Here is a 17941-nt window from a genome sequence, read left to right on the forward strand (position 1 = left end):
ATTACATAAAAAACAAGAACTTTTAAATAGTTAATTTGATACTAATATTGATATATTTATTTTCGAAATTTTATGATATGTTCAAATTTTATATTTTATTTAAAAATAAAAACATTATCCATTTCTCAAAACCACATAAAAACAGTATTATAATATTTATATAGACACAATAAAATAAAATATTAAAATCTATATATATCTCGCATAAACTTTTAATTTATCATAAATATACCTTATTTTTAGTCTTTCTAACTGTTACAATTTACTCCCTTCAAAATAATATTGTCGGTACGATTAAAATATTGTTGAAGGTCATCCATCGTAACCATAATATAATGCTTTACAAGCCACGTTTACAATTTATATCCCCATTCTTTTGTTTCTATGTTAAATCCGACCATCAATTTATATATCTTTTTTATAATAATATTTCATGGACTGTTTATTTAAACACTTATCCGGTAAACATTTATCAGTAAAATTTAACATTATCACTTACTTATCGCACATTATTGATTCACTAAAACGTATCGTATGTAACAATTTATCCCGGTAAGCGCTAACTATGGTAAGAGTCTTCGTCCTCACTTACCAGGTAAGACTCTAATTTGCCTACGCTCTTACCAGGTAAGATTTTTAGTCTTTGTCATATTCATCCGGTAAAGTAAAATGACTTGGTAAGCGTTTAGTAAACGACACCTCCATCTCAATAAATAGTCATGCTTCACAAGTCCATACATCTACATTGTTTAACTTTATAGGATGAAAGCAATTTTATTTTATTTTTTACACAAAAAATTACGTATTTTTGATGCAAAAAATAAGAATAATGCCAACAACCATAAGGGTGGTGCCTGATTGGTTTGAATTGGCTCCAAAGGTTAAAAGTATCAGGAGGTCTCAGGTTCAAATCCAAGGAGAAATAAAAATTCCCTTTGTGACCACGGAGGTTCAAATGCGGTGACTCCGGGCTATCTGCAAAGCAAGTGATTGCCCTGGAATTAGTCGGGTCGAATAACGGGTTGAATATCTAGGTTAATAATAATAATAATAATAATAATAAAGAATAATTGCCAACTTAACCCAAAGGTTTCAAGAGTCATAACAGTAATTTACAAGGGTAATACATGGAATTGATAAATAATGTAGGGGTGCAATGGTAAATACAACTGGCAGAGGTCTCTAAAATAATAAATAAATGCAGCAAAATTTTCTTTTTCTTTTTTCTTTTTTTCTTTTTTTACCGTTACCGTGTTGTGACTGCACTTCCTGGCGCCTTCTTCAACCCCTTTGCTCCTCAAATCTGGAACAAAATTGACTTCCAATTTGGGAAGAACACATCAAATTCATCTCAGATCCATCATTCCATTACTTCTCTCCTCACATAATCGCTTTCAGATTTCATCAAAACCCTAATTCCATATATGTTGAACCCATCATCGAAATCCACAAACCCTAGATAGGAAATAAAGAAAAACAAAACAAAAAACTTTAATGAAGGGAGGCACGGGCCAATGGTTTACGATCGGGCTCGTGTCATCATGGTATGCATCTAACATTGGAGTACTCCTGCTCAACAAATACTTGCTCAGCAACTATGGATTCAAGTACCCGATCTTTCTCACCATGTGTCACATGACGGCTTGTTCTTTGCTCAGTTACATTGCAATCGTTTGGATGAAGATGGTGCCTTTACAGACTGTTAGGTCTAGGGCTCAGTTTATCAAGATCTCTGTGCTTAGTTTGGTCTTTTGTGCGTCGGTGGTTAGTGGGAACGTCTCCTTGAGGTATTTGCCGGTTTCGTTTACGCAGGCGGTTGGAGCCACCACTCCTTTTTTTACCGCGGTGTTTGCTTATATTATGACGGTGAAGAGGGAAGCTTGGTTGACCTATCTCACTCTTTTACCTGTGGTCACCGGTGTTGTCATTGCCAGTGGGGTATGATCTCTAATCTTATTGATACCTTGATGTTCATGTGTTGATTGGCTTTCAAGTAACTGAATTTTTCAATAAGCTAACAGTACATAAATTGATCTTAAAACCCTAATGATTATTGAAGATTCATGCTTGACTAAATTTGCATTGATTCATGAGGAGGAGGCAAAGTTTGGATGTGGGTCTTAACAATTGACAATTCATAACTTGTAGAATTTAGATAACGTAGATTTCGCCACTAATTAATAAGAGGGAAACGTAAATTCGACCAGACAATATACCTATTCCATAGAAAAGGAATTAGAATTCAAAAGAATTTGAAGTTCAGGAATGAAACTTCTCTATGGCCTGCATTAGACTTTTGCCAAACTCAAGAGTTTGTCCAGGAAAATGGTTAGTTTGACTTTTGCCAGAGCATCTTGTTTTGGAATACACTACTACATAGTAGTCAGGTTGTGTAGATTGCATTATGCATTTTTTAAAATTGGGTGTCAGGTACACATCATTTTGAACAAATTGCTAACTCCAAGTACAATTTATGTGTTGCCAAGACGACTTCTAGTGACTGGCGAGATTCTTTGTTCCTTCATCCAAAACTAGACTACTTGAAACGGCATAGAATAAGGCAAAGACTGTCTGTTGTTGCACATCTATATAAATGTAATGTTATCATGGTACAAAGACAACTCATGTTATCTTGTTCCAACGATTTCAGTAACTTGAGTTAACATGTGAAGTTATTGTATATACTTTTGATTTTGAGACTGAGTTCACCTGTGTACTTCCTAGTAGCTTCATTTTAGTATTCAGTGCAAGTTGGTATTGCCTTTGGCCTTTGCTTGCTTCTGTTGCCATGTGACTGAATGGCACTATATACCATGGAAAAAGCTGGTCAAGAATTAACCTCCTACTATATTTATTGATATTCTTTTTGTGGTACCTATAACTATAAACTATTAAATGAAATTGTTAGATCTAAAGTTGCATAGAAGAGTTAGGCAATGATGTATTCTGTGTGCATATGAATGGTTTGCTAAATAAACTTGAGAGTGTTAAAGCTGTTCCTGGCTGATGACTGATATATGACAGTCACAAAAATGTCGATCTATTGCCATACGAGGGACGTAGGTTCTGACCATGGTTTTCCATTTTTCGTTAATGTGGTTCAAGCTTAACCTCACCCCCATCTTTCTGCATTAATGCCCTTCTCTGTTTTTTCAATTTTCATTAGGGGTGAACAAAAAACCGTCAACCCACGAAACCCGCCCAACCCAACCCGCTAACAACCCAATTAAACCCAACCCGTCTACCCGCCAAACGCCCACCCGCCAAACCGCTAATTAAGAGTGTTGAAATTGGGTTGAGCCTAGCTCAACCCGCCGAACCCGTCAACCCGCCGCTAATATATAATTTATATATATATATATATGGTTATTATGTATATATATATTAATAATGTATAAATTTTATATAATTTTTATTGATATTATATTTTGATTCATTTTAACTAAACGTATAGGTTACCAAAAGAGATTCACGATCAAAGAATGATGACAAATAATCTAATTAATAAGGAAAATTATTGATTTTTTTTGCAGCAACAACAAATTGATATGTTGGGAAATATGAATGATATTGATTGATATTTGATGGACGAATCCATCAATCTATGATGCTTTTAAAGAGTTACATTATAAAAATGTCTTATCTAAAAGAGTTCCAATATGTTTATAGGATGGTTTTGGACGTCTTAACAAATTCTATGATGTTTTTAAAATAAAGTGTCGTATTAGTTATTTTATACAACACGACTTGAAARAATGYCATATGAGCATAGGTGTCCTATAAATAGATGAGTTTACGGGACACTTCTCAAAATGTTTCTATRARATAACTAATACGACATTTTATTTAAAGATCATTCTAAAACACTTGTTGAAACGTCAAAAAACGTCCTATAAACCTATTGCAACATTTTTAGATAGGACGCTTTATAGTATGGTCTATAAACTTAAGATTAATGAATTATTTCATATGTCAAATTATGTAACTACTAACCCGCCAACCCAACCCAACCCAACCCGCCTCAACCCGCAAGGGTTGGGTTGGGTTATACTTTTGAATGGGTTGGGTTGGGTTGAGATTTTCCAAACCGCCATAATTGGGTTGGGTTGTAAAATTGTTGTAAACCGCCCAACCCAACCCGCTTTCACCCCTAATTTTCATGTTAATATTATTTTTTGACAGCCACATTCTTGTTGCCATTTCTAAGCCTGCTTTTCAAACCATTGCTTATCTTATTCATTAAAAGATGCATTTGGGCATTGTTGGATACATGTTGATGGTTTAGAATGTAAGGTTGTGCACAAATACTTGGAACAATTGCATAAAGTCTCTTAATTGTGGTAATCAAAACCATGTCTCTTCCTATGGTTTTGTATCCTGACTATTTCTAGAGTGCTGTTATTTTGAGTCTAAATTCCTCCATACAATTTGCATTTTGCACAAGAAGCTATTCTTTGGAGATTGACTCCTTTTATGAGCTTATTTTCCATTGTGCAGTTTATGCGTCTCCATGTAACTGTTTTTTCCTTGGATAAATGCGATCTCGCATGTCAACATAGCATGGTCTATATTTCAGACTGTTATTTTCATGTTGTTGCCACTGCATTTGATAATGCCTAAGTAAGATTCAGGAGCTTCTGAAAAAGGTAGATGGATGCCATTGTTAACCCTTCTGCTAATCTAAAACAGGCAGAAGGTGTATTCTTCTATTTAGAATTGTTTAATCCTCCTGACGTATTAGGACTGCACAAGTGTTTTTGTAACATTTGAATCATGTGAAACAAAGGATAACCCTCATTACCCCCCCCCCCCYCATGGATAAAAATGAATTTACACTATCAATCTGGTTTAGTCTATAAAGGTTGCATTTTTTATTCTGTAAAGTGTCATTGTGAAATAATCCCAGGCTCTGATATATGCCTATTTCCTGTATGATTATTATTCTTGTGTTTGGTATTATGTGTTGTTTACATGGGCATCTGTTGTGTGACTGCAGGGGGAACCAAGTTTCCATTTGTTTGGTTTTATCATGTGTATCGGTGCTACAGCTGCAAGAGCGTTAAAGTCGGTGCTTCAAGGGATATTGCTTTCCTCAGAAGGGTAATCCCCCTCTCCTCGCCTCTCTATCTTTATCTATTTGCTGCTTTCTTATGATTTTGTTTCTGTGTGTGTGGTTTAGGGAAAAACTGAATTCCATGAACCTTTTGCTGTACATGGCACCAGTAGCGGTTGTAATACTGCTTCCAGCAACATTGTTTATGGAAGAGAACGTGGTTGGCATTACTATAGCTCTTGCCCGAAAAGATGTCAACATTGTTTGGTATCTGCTGTTCAATTCTGCTATGGCATATTGTGTAAACTTGACGAATTTCTTGGTAACCAAGCACACAAGTGCCTTGACTCTCCAGGTATGAATGAGATTGATTTCAGGTTTCTTGATTGCAATTATGAACATCGATTGATGTTAAAAGAAGATAAAATGTTTGATCAGGTTCTGGGAAATGCAAAAGGAGCGGTTGCTGTTGTGGTGTCGATTTTGATATTCAAGAACCCAGTGTCGGTAACGGGGATGCTTGGATACTTGCTAACGGTGCTGGGAGTGATTCTGTACAGCGAAGCCAAGAAGAGGACGAAATAAGCGACACGTCACAACCCAATCCACAGGTGTGGTTGTTCTTTGTCTGTTTGCACGAAACAAGGTTCGGAGCAAATATTAGCAGCAGCTTATTCTTTTTGGGAGTATTTCCATGGGTTTTTTGTTTGATTTTCGACTTGATGAACAAAAGGACATTTTCCATTTATATCGTGATTATGGGTCCATTTACGATTATACGGATGTATAAATACTACTGTAGAATGAATATGAATCAACATAAATGCCTACCTGGAATTTAATTCTTCAAGTTTCATGCTTGCTTTGTTTATTCCCTTGCTACTTTCATTCTACATGCTTCTTCATGGATTTGCTATTAGGTTAACAGTAAATTTGTAGGAAGGATCAAAACCGGCTGCGTTCATTTAACCGTTTCTTTTCATAAACAGTTAAATACATCAGATAAACTAAACGAACCCTGTAAATCACACAAAGTAGGGACATGTGATGTGAAGAGCGGAGGTTAAAATTAGTGCAAACTTCATCTTTACCCATGTCTTTCAGCTTGATCTACCATTTCTTTTCTTACACTTTGCATGAGCCGGGGTAATCTTTTTTACGAAAATAGTTGTTCTACTTTTTGAAGCATAGGTCAGGTATATACAGAGCTTGGTTTAAATGTTAACCAAGAATTTTGTGTTAATTTTGTTAACCAAGCTCAACCAATCATATTCCATCTTTTCTTTAGGTTCAAATGTAACTCATATATTAACTACAAGGGTAACTAGGTAATTTTCCATTTATGTAACTTTCAAATAATTAATTGGGAGTTACAAATCTGAAAAATCTCATTAATTAATCATGATGTAATATTGAAATTGGTTTTCATACGTGTTCATGTTTCTAATTTACAAATGATGTTCTACCTATAATGATATTGATTTCGTAAGTGTAAAAGATTTCGATATCGTCCGAGTAATATGGATAAACCTATTGTAAAACAGATCGACAACAATGGAAATGAGAAAGTTAAAATCGTCTACGATTACATTCGGAATTCGGATTCCGATAATGAAGAAAATGATCAAAGTGTTCCTATTGGTAAGTGATTAGTATGACATTTGAATTCGTTTAAATGAACACGTATCAAAGGCAATAGATGTTCATGTCGATACATATGCACAATCACATCACATGAATATGAACAGTATCTGTGATTCATGTGAACACAAGCTTCGTAGGTGTTCATGTACATACAACAGAGTTGGCTCCTGAATATACAGAAGATGTTCAACGGTTCACATGTTGTTCGTATGTCTAATATTTTTTGTTTGATGTGGTATGAGGATATACACAAGTTGTTCATATGTCTGACAACTCGTGTATCAAAGATAGATTACTTTTTACCTAAATACCCTTTGATATTTTGTTCACATATGTTAAATAAAAATATTAATTTAATAATTAATTTTTAAAATACCATTAAATCACAACCGTTTATTATTCAAATTAACGGCCAAGATCGGTTAACAAAGTTAACACAATAATCTTGGTTAGCATCTGAACCAACCCCTATATATATAGAGGTGAGTTATTATACAACCCTTTACATTTGTACAACCAATACAATCCAATCTCAACCGTCTATTTAATTTGATTAATATGTGATTTCATAGAAGTTTTGATTGTTTCTTAATATAAATTATTGATCATAATTAATGAACTCTATTCATCTTACATAAACATTCAAATCATAATAAATGAACTCTCACCATTTCTATAAATATCTCAATTTATTGGGTTGCATTGGTTGTACAAATACGATGAGTTGTATTTGAAACGAACTCTATATATATATATCCCACCCACTCTCATGTTTTTTCATTTACAAAATGCACCATTGGTTCCAAGTGGATATTCAAAATGAAGAGGAAGTCAGACGAGTCAGTTGATCAGTATAAAATCAGGTTAGTAGCTAAAGGATTCAATCAAGAATATGACATAGACTATGGGKAGACTTTTGCATCACCATTACAACTGTATACAAATGGCAACTCCATTAGATGGATGTTATAAATGCCTTCTTAATGGTGATCTTTTTGAGGAAGTTTATATGAAACCCTCATCTCAGGGTGTCTCATCCACCTTGTTTACAAAAGGCTCTATATGATCTCGTTTACAAAAGGTTCTATATGATCTCTAACAGGCACCTAGAGCATGGTTTGAGAAATCCAACACCACTATTTTGTCTTTGGATCTTATTGCCAACAACTATTTCATATTTTATAAATAGGTTTATAATCTAATTTTTTTTATGTTAGTATGTAATGTTTTGGATGTCAAGTCAAAATACAATTACTTGATAAGTTTTGTATATTACTCGATATGATTTTATTTACTCAATATCTTGGTACATATGACTTTAAGTTTTTTTTGATTATATTGATTTTTTTGGTTTTAGGTTATTAATTCTTATATGATATTGTGGTTTTTTTGTATTAAATTAAATTCATTTTGCTTTTAAGTTTATTGAAAATGTTTGAGATTTAAACATGTATGATCTGTCACATATTCAATTTAATATAACTTACATAAACGAAAAATGAATCCCTGTTTCCCCATAGATGTAGTTATATTCCCCGATAAGGATGAAGACAAATAATCGAGAACGGGAATTGAGGTCTCAACCCATCTCCGCCCCATTCCCATGTCTACCTGAGAGGAGTGTTATGTAAATCATTCAAATTACAAGGGTGGTTTGAGCAACTTTGGCCAGAATAAATATATTGTCCCTTGCCATCTTCCCTCTCACTTCTCCCAAGATTCTTTTGCGCTGTTTATCGTGCCCCATCTTTCTCTTTCCTATAAAGCTTTGCATTAAAACCCATCTTACTCCCCTTTGCATTTCTCATCTCCTCTCCTCTCCTCTCCTCAACCATGGTCGCCGGCGATTCCAAATCCGACATCTCTTTCGCCGGCACTTTCGCTAGCAGCGCTTTTGCAGCTTGTTTTGCTGAGGTTTAGTATTCCGGGTCTTATTACAGTTATTCTTTTTACTTCATATTCGTATAAGTCGTTTCTCTCTTTGACTTTGTTGTCTTTTATCTTTATCTGCTATGCAAATCGATTGAATTCTGTTTTTTGAGTACATTGGTTTGATCGTCGTGGTTAAAGCTATGAAGTTTTGCTGGCAGTTTATTTGCGTCAAGGGTTTTGCTCTACCCCTTTGTAGTTTAGGCAATTACTTAACACACTGTTCCAATTGGTTTCCGAGTAATCTAGCTATATACAAGATCAACTTCAAGTCAATCTTTTGCATTCCTATTGATACTTGAGAGTTGATACAGATGATGCATGATTTTCACACTTGGAGATTGATTGTGTGGGAAAGATCTAAGCTTTAGATGGCTATTTTTGTGAAGTTGTTCTTCTGCCAGACTCAAGAAACACTTTCTTGTCCCAAAAAATGGAACTTTTTGACTTCCAATTGGTTTTAATCAAAGTATTTGACTTACAATCAGATATTTAAGAGACCCTTAATAACACAAAACTAAGAAGCTTGTTGAGCACAATCAGTCTCACCAATGTCTTGGTGTGAAAACAGCCATTATGGTTGGAAAAATTCCCCAAAAAGAAGCCATATACATGCAAAACAAGAGCATTGTGCCAAAGCATGATGATTTTTCTTGAAAGCTAGAAATCAAGCACACTTGTTGTAATGGTTAGATTTAAATTGTTCAGATTTGTACGATTCCATTAGACACCGCAAAGGTGAGGCTTCAGCTACAAAAGAAAGCAGTTGCAGGGGATGGAATGGGTTTACCAAAATATAAGGGAATGTTGGGTACAGTTGGAACTATTGCAAGAGAAGAAGGTCTTGCTTCTTTGTGGAAAGGCATTGTTCCTGGATTACATCGCCAATGTCTCTTTGGAGGTTTAAGAATTGGCTTGTACGAACCTGTATGCATCTTTCTGCTCTTACCCTTTATCCATTTGGTAATCTTTAAAGTGAATCAATTCAAGGTTTGTTTCTTTCGTGTGTGCATAACAGATCAAGAACTTGTATGTGGGTGATAACTTTGTTGGAGATGTTCCTTTGACGACTAAAATACTTGCTGGGCTTACAACTGGTGAGCATATGTGATGGATTATCTATGTCTATTCTGCAACGAATAGCTATAGCTTAAGGTTTCCTGATCTTGCAATATCGGCTACTGATGATTAATTTCGTTGCTTTTTGGTTTTATAATTTTGTTCGACAAGGTGCTCTTGCAATATCTGTAGCAAATCCTACTGATCTAGTGAAAGTCCGCCTTCAAGCTGAAGGAAAATTGGCGGCTGGTGTGCCAAGGCGTTACTCTGGCGCATTAAATGCTTATTCAACGATTGTGAGACAAGTAATGTACCAGATCTTTTGAATCATCTTTTTCATCCATTCCTCGGTTGCTTTTATTTACTTCTCTTTTATAGAAAAAACCAACTAATCACATGCATTAATTTCAGGAAGGGGTTAGAGCTCTATGGACTGGACTGGGGCCAAATGTTGCTCGTAATGCTATCATAAATGCCGCGGAACTAGCAAGCTATGATCAAGTGAAGCAGGTTGTTGAACAATCATTCATTGTGAATATGAAACTAATCAAGGATAGTGCGTGTCAAGGAGTTGTAACTATGTATGTTTGTTTTGGATGCTATTATTACCTTGCAGACGATTCTGAAGATCCCTGGATTCACGGATAATGTCCTCACTCATCTATTATCTGGCTTAGGTGCAGGATTTGTTGCGGTTTGTGTTGGATCCCCAGTTGACGTGGTACTTATTCAAAATCTAATTATCTTCTAATATAATCTTATCAGTATCTGTACACGATTAGAAACATATATATGGAATGACAAACTGCATAAAGCAAGTACCTTTTGTTTGACATGTTTTGTTAAGGGATAAAAGGTACATTTTTGCAGGTTAAATCAAGAATGATGGGTGATCCAAGTTACAAAGGGACCATTGATTGTTTTGTGAAGACACTGAAGAATGATGTAAGTTGGTTATGAGAATTAATCTATCTTTTGATGGTGGTAAGTGGTAACTGTGATCTCTAACCACAAGGGTGATGCCTGATTGGTTTGAGCTTGGCTCCAAAGGTCAAAAGTACCAGGAGGTCCCAGGTTCAAATCCAAGGAGGAATAAAAATCCCCTTGTGGCCACGGAGGTTCAAATGCGGTGACTCCGGGCTATTTGCAAAGCAGGTGGTCGCCCTGGGATTAGTCAGCTCGCATAACGAGTTGGATATCCAGGTTAATCAAAAAAAAAAACTATGATCTCTTAGGTTTGATGGTAACTGCAGGGACCATTTGCCTTCTACAAAGGCTTTATTCCGAATTTTGGAAGGTTAGGTTCTTGGAATGTCATCATGTTTCTCACCTTGGAGCAGGTATCCGTTCTATCCCAAATCTTTATGTCGTTTGTCTAAACCTCTTTCTAACGAAATCTTAATAATAATGGTAACGGCATTCTTTTGAACCATGTATCGAGTCACATGTTGCAATTGTAATGGGAGCGAGTATGAAATTCTTGCCCTTGGGTCAACATGGATCATTGTCGTTAAAGGGTAGTTTAGACATTTGGTTGATAGGAATGTCACTTTTCGAATGTTTTGTGATGATTGATTACTTTCTCATTTGTTGGACAGGCGAAGAAGTTTGTTAAAAGCATCGAGTCGGGTTAAATATAAGCGTGGGAAAGTACAAATTTACCCTTTTGTTGGCTGCAATTGAATAAACTCATGAATGCATGATAGAGGTAGAGGGGATGGAAGAAAGCCTTTATCCCTTGGTTTCTCATATGGAAATTCCATACTCCCAAATTCAGGGGAAGATACATGTAAATGTATGTTGTATAAATTATTACTCCTGTAACATTATTATTCTGACTCATTCATAAGTTACATGAGTTCGTTAAACATTGTTACGAAAATTGCATCGAAGTGGAACCAAGTTTGGGTTGATTTCTATTTTGGCGAATCAACTTTCTAGAACTGCCATTTTTTTTATTAACCTGGATATCCAAACAGCTATGAGCCGACTAATCCCAGGGTGATCACCTGCTTTGCAGATAGCACAAAGTCATTGCATTTGAACCTCCGTGACCACAAGGGGATTTTTATTACTTCTTAGATTTGAACTATGTTATCGCGATCATCACTGCTAATGTGTTGCATATGTAGAAAATTTTAGGGGTATGGTTGAATGCACATTGCACATAACCTAAAAAAACATGCCTCTTCTTCTGATGGCTTCAATTCATACCCACGATACCATATCCTAAACAAATGACTTGTGTGCCTTTTGACTTGTTGGTACATGATACTGGAAAATTGTATAGGTCCATAAAGTGGCCACAGTGTTGCTCGAGTGGCAGTACAAATGCACACCGATGCTATGATCACTTCAAGCAATAAAAGTGGTAGTATACCAAGATCGTTTCCAAGTGACCAAACTACTGAGATTTTGGGACTTTTATGAACTTCTTGGTGCAAATTTCGGCTGTGAGAAAAATTTATGTTTTTGATGGTGAAATTGCTCAAGTATTTTATTACTATTATATGTTAAATGAGAACAAAAAGACGAACAATGGCAATTTCCTTATGTGATCCTAAAACTTGAGAAAAGATTAATTATAGTTCAATGTGTTCATGGCGCCTGACCCTGAGATGAACTATTAATTAAAAGATGAATATAGGTGTAAGTTTCCTTTAAGACAATGATAATGACACGATAGTCAGAGACTCATGTCACAAAAACGTCCATAAAGATTCTGATAACTCGAAAGTGAATCTTTATAAACAGTGTCCACAAAGTCACCACTATTTCAGATTCTAAGCTTGTCGATTTAGTTAAGTTGATTTAATGAATCAAAGTTCTATTATTATGAAGATTTATACTCAAATCTCTTTATAATGCAAATCTTGATCAATGTTTGGACCTTAGCAAAAATCATAGAGAACTCGTATATCTACGTACTTATCAAAGACTTTCTCAAATCTTTGATAATAATTCAAGTCGTATTTCGAATCAATCCATCTTTGGATCTAAGATGCAATATTAACACTTCAAAGTGATCGACTTATCCTCGTTAAGACTTCGACTCAAGTGGCCATGCCTAAAAAGTAGCAATATTGGTAACACCCAAATGTTGTCTTAAATTCGGTTCACACCCACACCCAAAGAGGTACTTAGCTCATAACGAAAATAGAAAAACATGATAGAATGTTGGTCCCAGACGGATCTACAAGAGTTTAAAGGTAACAATTTGTCAAATGTTGGTCCCAGACGGATCTACAAGAAATGTCCTATTCTGCGTAGCACAACTTAGACTCACAATCAATTAGAACCTGGGTTACTACTAGCAATCAATTAAAACTTGGACTATCGAATCCATTGTTGGCCTTTTGTTTCTGTCTTCCTCCACACAAGCAACACCAATTTCAATGAGTTTTGCAGCTTGCTTCGTATTATATAACCCTGCCAACCTCGGATTGATAATCTCTTCGATACATAACTGTTTTCCTTTTAGAATCTTTCTTTTCGTTGACCTTACAAACCTCATTAGCGCTGAGTATCAGTTGGATAATCAAAGCTTTGCCAAAGAATAACATCTTTCTCATTCTTTAATACAAGGTTACCTGTATTAAACAACACTGCTCTATTTGCATCAGTGGAAGATGTTGTGTTGGTCTCCCACACGATCGTGCCATCCACATTGCTCAAAACCATAACTCCGTTTCTTTGAAGTGTCATCTTTGAGCCACGACCATTGACAGGTTTGTGGCGGTTGGCCGTCCAAACCACGGTGCGGTCCTTGGAGTTCGTGAACCAGACCGCAAACCAATAAGCATTGGTGTGGTTGTAGCTATAGAAACCACATGTAAAAGAGTTGTCTGGGGAGGTTGTGAGGTGTGAATCATCGTCAACACATAGATTGGTCTATTGGGACGCTTAGAGATTGAGAATGTTCTATAAACCCAATTTTGTTGTAGTGAACATGGTTATTAATTGGTTGCCAAATTATTTGGCAATCATGAAATAATTTCACTATGTTATATTTCAAGTTAAATAACATAATATATAAGTAATATACTTTTTAAATTTTGTAAAAGAGAATTAAAAATTGTATAGAAAACAAAATACTCCTCATTTAATTAATTTGTTCAAATACGAATTTATTTTAAGTCGTTATTGGATGTGTCGTATCCGTCCATTTTGTAACCCGGTCTTACAAGTTACTCAATCCAATAAACACTCCGTTAATTCCACATTGTACCCTATCCTCCACGACACATATATACAGAAGACTTGAATACGTTGACTTAATTTTTCATGATTGAAGAAAAATATACCTATTCGGTTTTAAAATTGTTACTTCCATAGACCCATTTTTATTACTCGAGTAGATTTAGGGGTCGTTTACCTGGATAAGCGCTTATCAAGTAACATTATCTTAGCGGATAAATATGATAAGTACCAAGAATCTTACTCGGTAAGAGCAAAGGCAAGTACCGAGAGTCTTAGGCGGTAAGTAAGAGCGATGACTCTTACCACGGTTAGTGCTTAATTATCGGGTAAATTGTTGCATTTGATACCATTTTGGTGGATTAAAATCTTAATGTTGAATTTTTCCGGTAAGTGCTTATCCAGATAAATGTTTGGTAAAATAAATACTTGTTTACCCAACATACCCTGTTCCTCATGCTATAATACATTTAATTCATTTTGCATAAATGAACAAGATTTTTTTTTTTTTTTTTTTTAAATTTAGTGTCCTATTCTTTGTAGAACAACTCAGATTCGCAATTAATTAAAACTTGGACTATCGAACCCATTGTTGGCCTTTTGTTTCTGTCTTCCTCCACACAAGCAATACCAATTTCAACGAGTTTTGCAGCCTGCTTCCTACTATATAACCCTCCCAACCTCGGATCCATAATCTCTTCGATCCATAACTCTTTTCCTTTTAGAATCTTTCTTTTCGTTGACCTTACAAACCTCATTAGCGCTGATTCTTCCTCTTCTCCTTGAACAATGACATTAGGAAGTCGAATTCCCTTTACCATTTCTAAAACCACGACCCCATAGCCATACACGTCGACCTTTGCTGTGATAGGCAGGTTATGAGCCCATTCCGGAGCCATATAGCCTTTCGTCCCTCTGATCTTAGTGAACTTTGAATTTTGTCCACCTCTCTCAGACAGCTTTGCAAGACCGAAATCAGCAATCTTGGGTTCGAAAGCAGCATCTAAAAGAATGTTTTCCGGCTTTACATCACAATGAATCACCCATTCTAGGCACTCATGGTGAAGATAAGCCAAACCTTTCGCTATGCCTATGGCAACATTGAACCTTTGTTCCCACTGAAGAAAACTCGAGGAGAAGAGTCTTTTGTCAAGAGAAAGATTCTGCACGTACTCGTATACGACAAGTTTATGTTGCTTCTGCGAGCAGAATCCCCACATTCGTACTAGATTCATGTGATTGATTTTACCTATCGTGCTCACTTCTGCCCAAAACTCGCCTCCTTCACTCACATCTCCGAGTCTTTTCACAGCCACCATCCTTTGGTCTTCTAAAACCCCTTTATACACGGCCCCCGAGCCGCCTCGGCCTATCTCAACCTTAAAGTTATTTGTTGCCTTTATCAGTTCTTGATAAGTAAAACCCCGGAACTGACTTGATATCATGCGATACCCGTCTTCTAAGCTCGCTACTAATGCATTATTTCCAAAGAAAACCCACCACCCCAATAATATAAGCAAAGCTTCTACCACACCAATGGCTATAGCGATCGAGTATAGATAGATCCATTTCACCTTTTTGTCGGGTGATTCGTACATGGATGGAGATCCTATCATGACTACTGGGGCATCTGTGCATGTAAAGATTGAGGAAAACTCGGGGGTTTCCATGCTTGTTGGCACTTTCAAGTAGGTCGTGCCTCGAAAATTAGGATACCGTAGGCCGTTGAAAAGAGCACTTTTCGCATAGCAAGAACCTTCACCTGTTATCCTGTAATTGAATGCTTCACATCTGCAATCTCTCAAGCAGAGGTCCCTACAAGCTTCAAAGGAAATGGGTGGTGATCTATTCAAATCAAAGCCATAATAATCTGTTTTTGGTAGTTCCAGAAATCGAAACCTTGAGGAGTTTCCACATGTTTTCTTGAAAGGTGGGTTACAACCCTGAGTTAAATCGGTAGGGTCATTCCATTCAAAACCAGGTGGACATGAACATTGTGCTTTTTCTCCATGGATACAAATCCCATTTCTCCCACAAATTCCATGAACATCACATGGTTGTGCAATAGCTTGCCACGAAATCGACCATAATGCAGTTGAGTCATTCAAGCTATAGATTCTGAGATTACCATCATAGTCCATGGTTAGCCTCCTTCTTATCCCAAAACCCGCATCTGAAGCGCTAAAATTCCACCCATCGCTCGAATTAAACACACCAAAATCGTTAAAGACTGCAACTTTGCTACTGTTCGATGAGGTTCTTCCGAAATCCCAAACATTAAACCCGGGATTAGGACTAGGCCAGTACACACTTGATACTTCTGGGCCATCGTAATTTAACGTTAAAACGTTAATGTTATTATAGTTCAATCTAAAATACCCAGATTCAACACTTTCTTTTCTGGAAGCAGATATCAAGCTTTTGCTCTTTGTTAGTGTTTGGGAAGGCAAAAGAGTATCAGTTGGATAGTCAAAGCTTTGCCAAATAATCTGCCCTTTTTGGTTCTTCATTACAAGATTACCTGTGTTAAGCAGCACCGCGTAGTTTGCGTCTGTCGAGGTTGTGTTGGTCTCCCACACGACCATGCCATCCACATCAGTCAAGACCATGACTCCATTTTTCCGAAATGTCACCTTTGAGCCACGACCGTTAACAGGTCTGTTGCGATTGGCCGTCCAAACGACGGTGCGGTCCTTGGAGTTCTTGAACCATATTGCAAACCAGTAAGCATTTGTTTGGAAGGAATAGAAGCCACATGTAAAAGAGTTGTCTGGGGAGGTTATGAGGTGTGAATCATCGTCGACAGATAGCGAGGAGCCTCTTCGAAGAGTGTCGTTGGATGTTGAGCATCTGATCAAGGAACAAAAGAGAAGAAGAAGGAATGTTTTTGTCACCATCGATCTACAGTTTAAAATTTTTGGACTTCAAATGTAAGAGGTTAATGGGTGGAGGAGGAAGAGCTTTCACGTGTATGCATTCATTGATTTGGCTCTTGTGTTTTCTCTAAATGCCCAATACGATATGCATGTATTTATAAGCAAAATTAATGGATGGAAACACAAATGTGAAAAAGAGAAACTAATATAAATACGTGTTTTTGAATATATATATAGTTTTTCGTGAGACTTGTAAGACCAATTTATGTTCATTGATCAACTTTATAAGCTAATGATCTAATGGTCTAAAGTTGCACGATGACATTTTTGTGATTGTTGAAAAGTTTCGTGACAATTTTGTGATTATAAATATTTAAATTGTAAATCTAATCCAATGATTAAAAATTGTTCTTACGAATCTAAATAAAACCCTTTAATCTCACGTTGATCCCAATCTATATATATATACGGATATAATCTACATTTGATGTATGTCATCGTTTGACTGGTCCAAGTCTTTTGAGTCAAAACGTCTTTTATTTATTTATTAAAAAAGAGTCAAATGTCTTTGTTTACTCTCATTGCATTCTTGGCATTACAAGAAATGTCACATGTGAAGAGAAATTGAAGGAGAATAATCTATTGGAGATGCTACAATTGTCCCTTCGTTGCACTTACTCATGTTTCTCATTTCAAAATACATAAAAAAAAAAAATAAAGGCATGATATAAGTCGGTAAATTTGTATGTCATATATATATATATATATATATATATATATATTTGTTTTATAGATATGCTATTCAATTTGATATTTGATAAATTACATTCATATTAGAAGAAGAAAAATTATATAGATTATTATTGTAAAAATAATATTTGATGAAGTATTCAAAAAAGAACTTATAAAGATAATTTTACAACTTTGTTTTAACCGTGGGTCCTTGACGTGTATGAATTCGGGAAGTTCTAAGTGATGTGATTAGATAAATCTATAAAAGTGTAAAATTAAAAGTGTAACCTTGTAAAAGAATGCACACCATGACACGCCTCAAGGTGCCATAGCGTTAGTCACGCCTGATGATAACACTATAAGTCTTATCGTAACGGCAGAGACGCGCCTTATGCCATATAGTGCTATGACGCACCTTTTTGAATCCTTTGTAATTTATAGTACTAATGTC

The 17941-nt window shown here is 35.9% G+C and overlaps 3 protein-coding genes across 3 annotated transcripts; 2 read left to right on the plus strand and 1 right to left on the minus strand.

The window, feature by feature from the left end:
• Positions 1–1343: 1343 nt before the first annotated feature.
• Positions 1344–5922, plus strand: LOC112518304 (probable sugar phosphate/phosphate translocator At3g11320). Its single transcript, XM_025125954.1, has 4 exons — positions 1344–1938; positions 4997–5100; positions 5180–5408; positions 5492–5922. Exons 1-4 carry the CDS (start codon positions 1495–1497, stop codon positions 5636–5638), a joined length of 924 nt encoding a protein of 307 aa, XP_024981722.1. The 5' UTR covers positions 1344–1494; the 3' UTR covers positions 5639–5922.
• A 2533-nt stretch (positions 5923–8455) lies between these two features.
• On the plus strand, positions 8456–11610 carry LOC112518055 (mitochondrial uncoupling protein 1-like). The gene is made up of 9 exons (XM_025125603.1): positions 8456–8611; positions 9335–9553; positions 9645–9723; positions 9857–9990; positions 10097–10195; positions 10302–10406; positions 10556–10630; positions 10939–11025; positions 11284–11610. The coding sequence occupies exons 1-9, from the start codon at positions 8531–8533 to the stop codon at positions 11317–11319; spliced, it is 915 nt and encodes a 304-aa protein (XP_024981371.1). The 5' UTR covers positions 8456–8530; the 3' UTR covers positions 11320–11610.
• Positions 11611–14408: 2798 nt separating this feature from the next.
• Positions 14409–16779, minus strand: LOC112517714 (putative receptor protein kinase ZmPK1). Its single transcript, XM_025125098.1, has one exon. It carries the CDS (start codon positions 16777–16779, stop codon positions 14413–14415), a length of 2367 nt encoding a protein of 788 aa, XP_024980866.1. The 3' UTR covers positions 14409–14412.
• Between the last annotated feature and the right edge of the window lie 1162 nt (positions 16780–17941).

The sequence above is a fragment of the Cynara cardunculus genome (genome assembly GCF_001531365.2).
Source record: "Cynara cardunculus var. scolymus isolate 2C chromosome LG 9, CcrdV1, whole genome shotgun sequence".
NCBI lineage: Eukaryota > Viridiplantae > Streptophyta > Magnoliopsida > Asterales > Asteraceae > Cynara > Cynara cardunculus.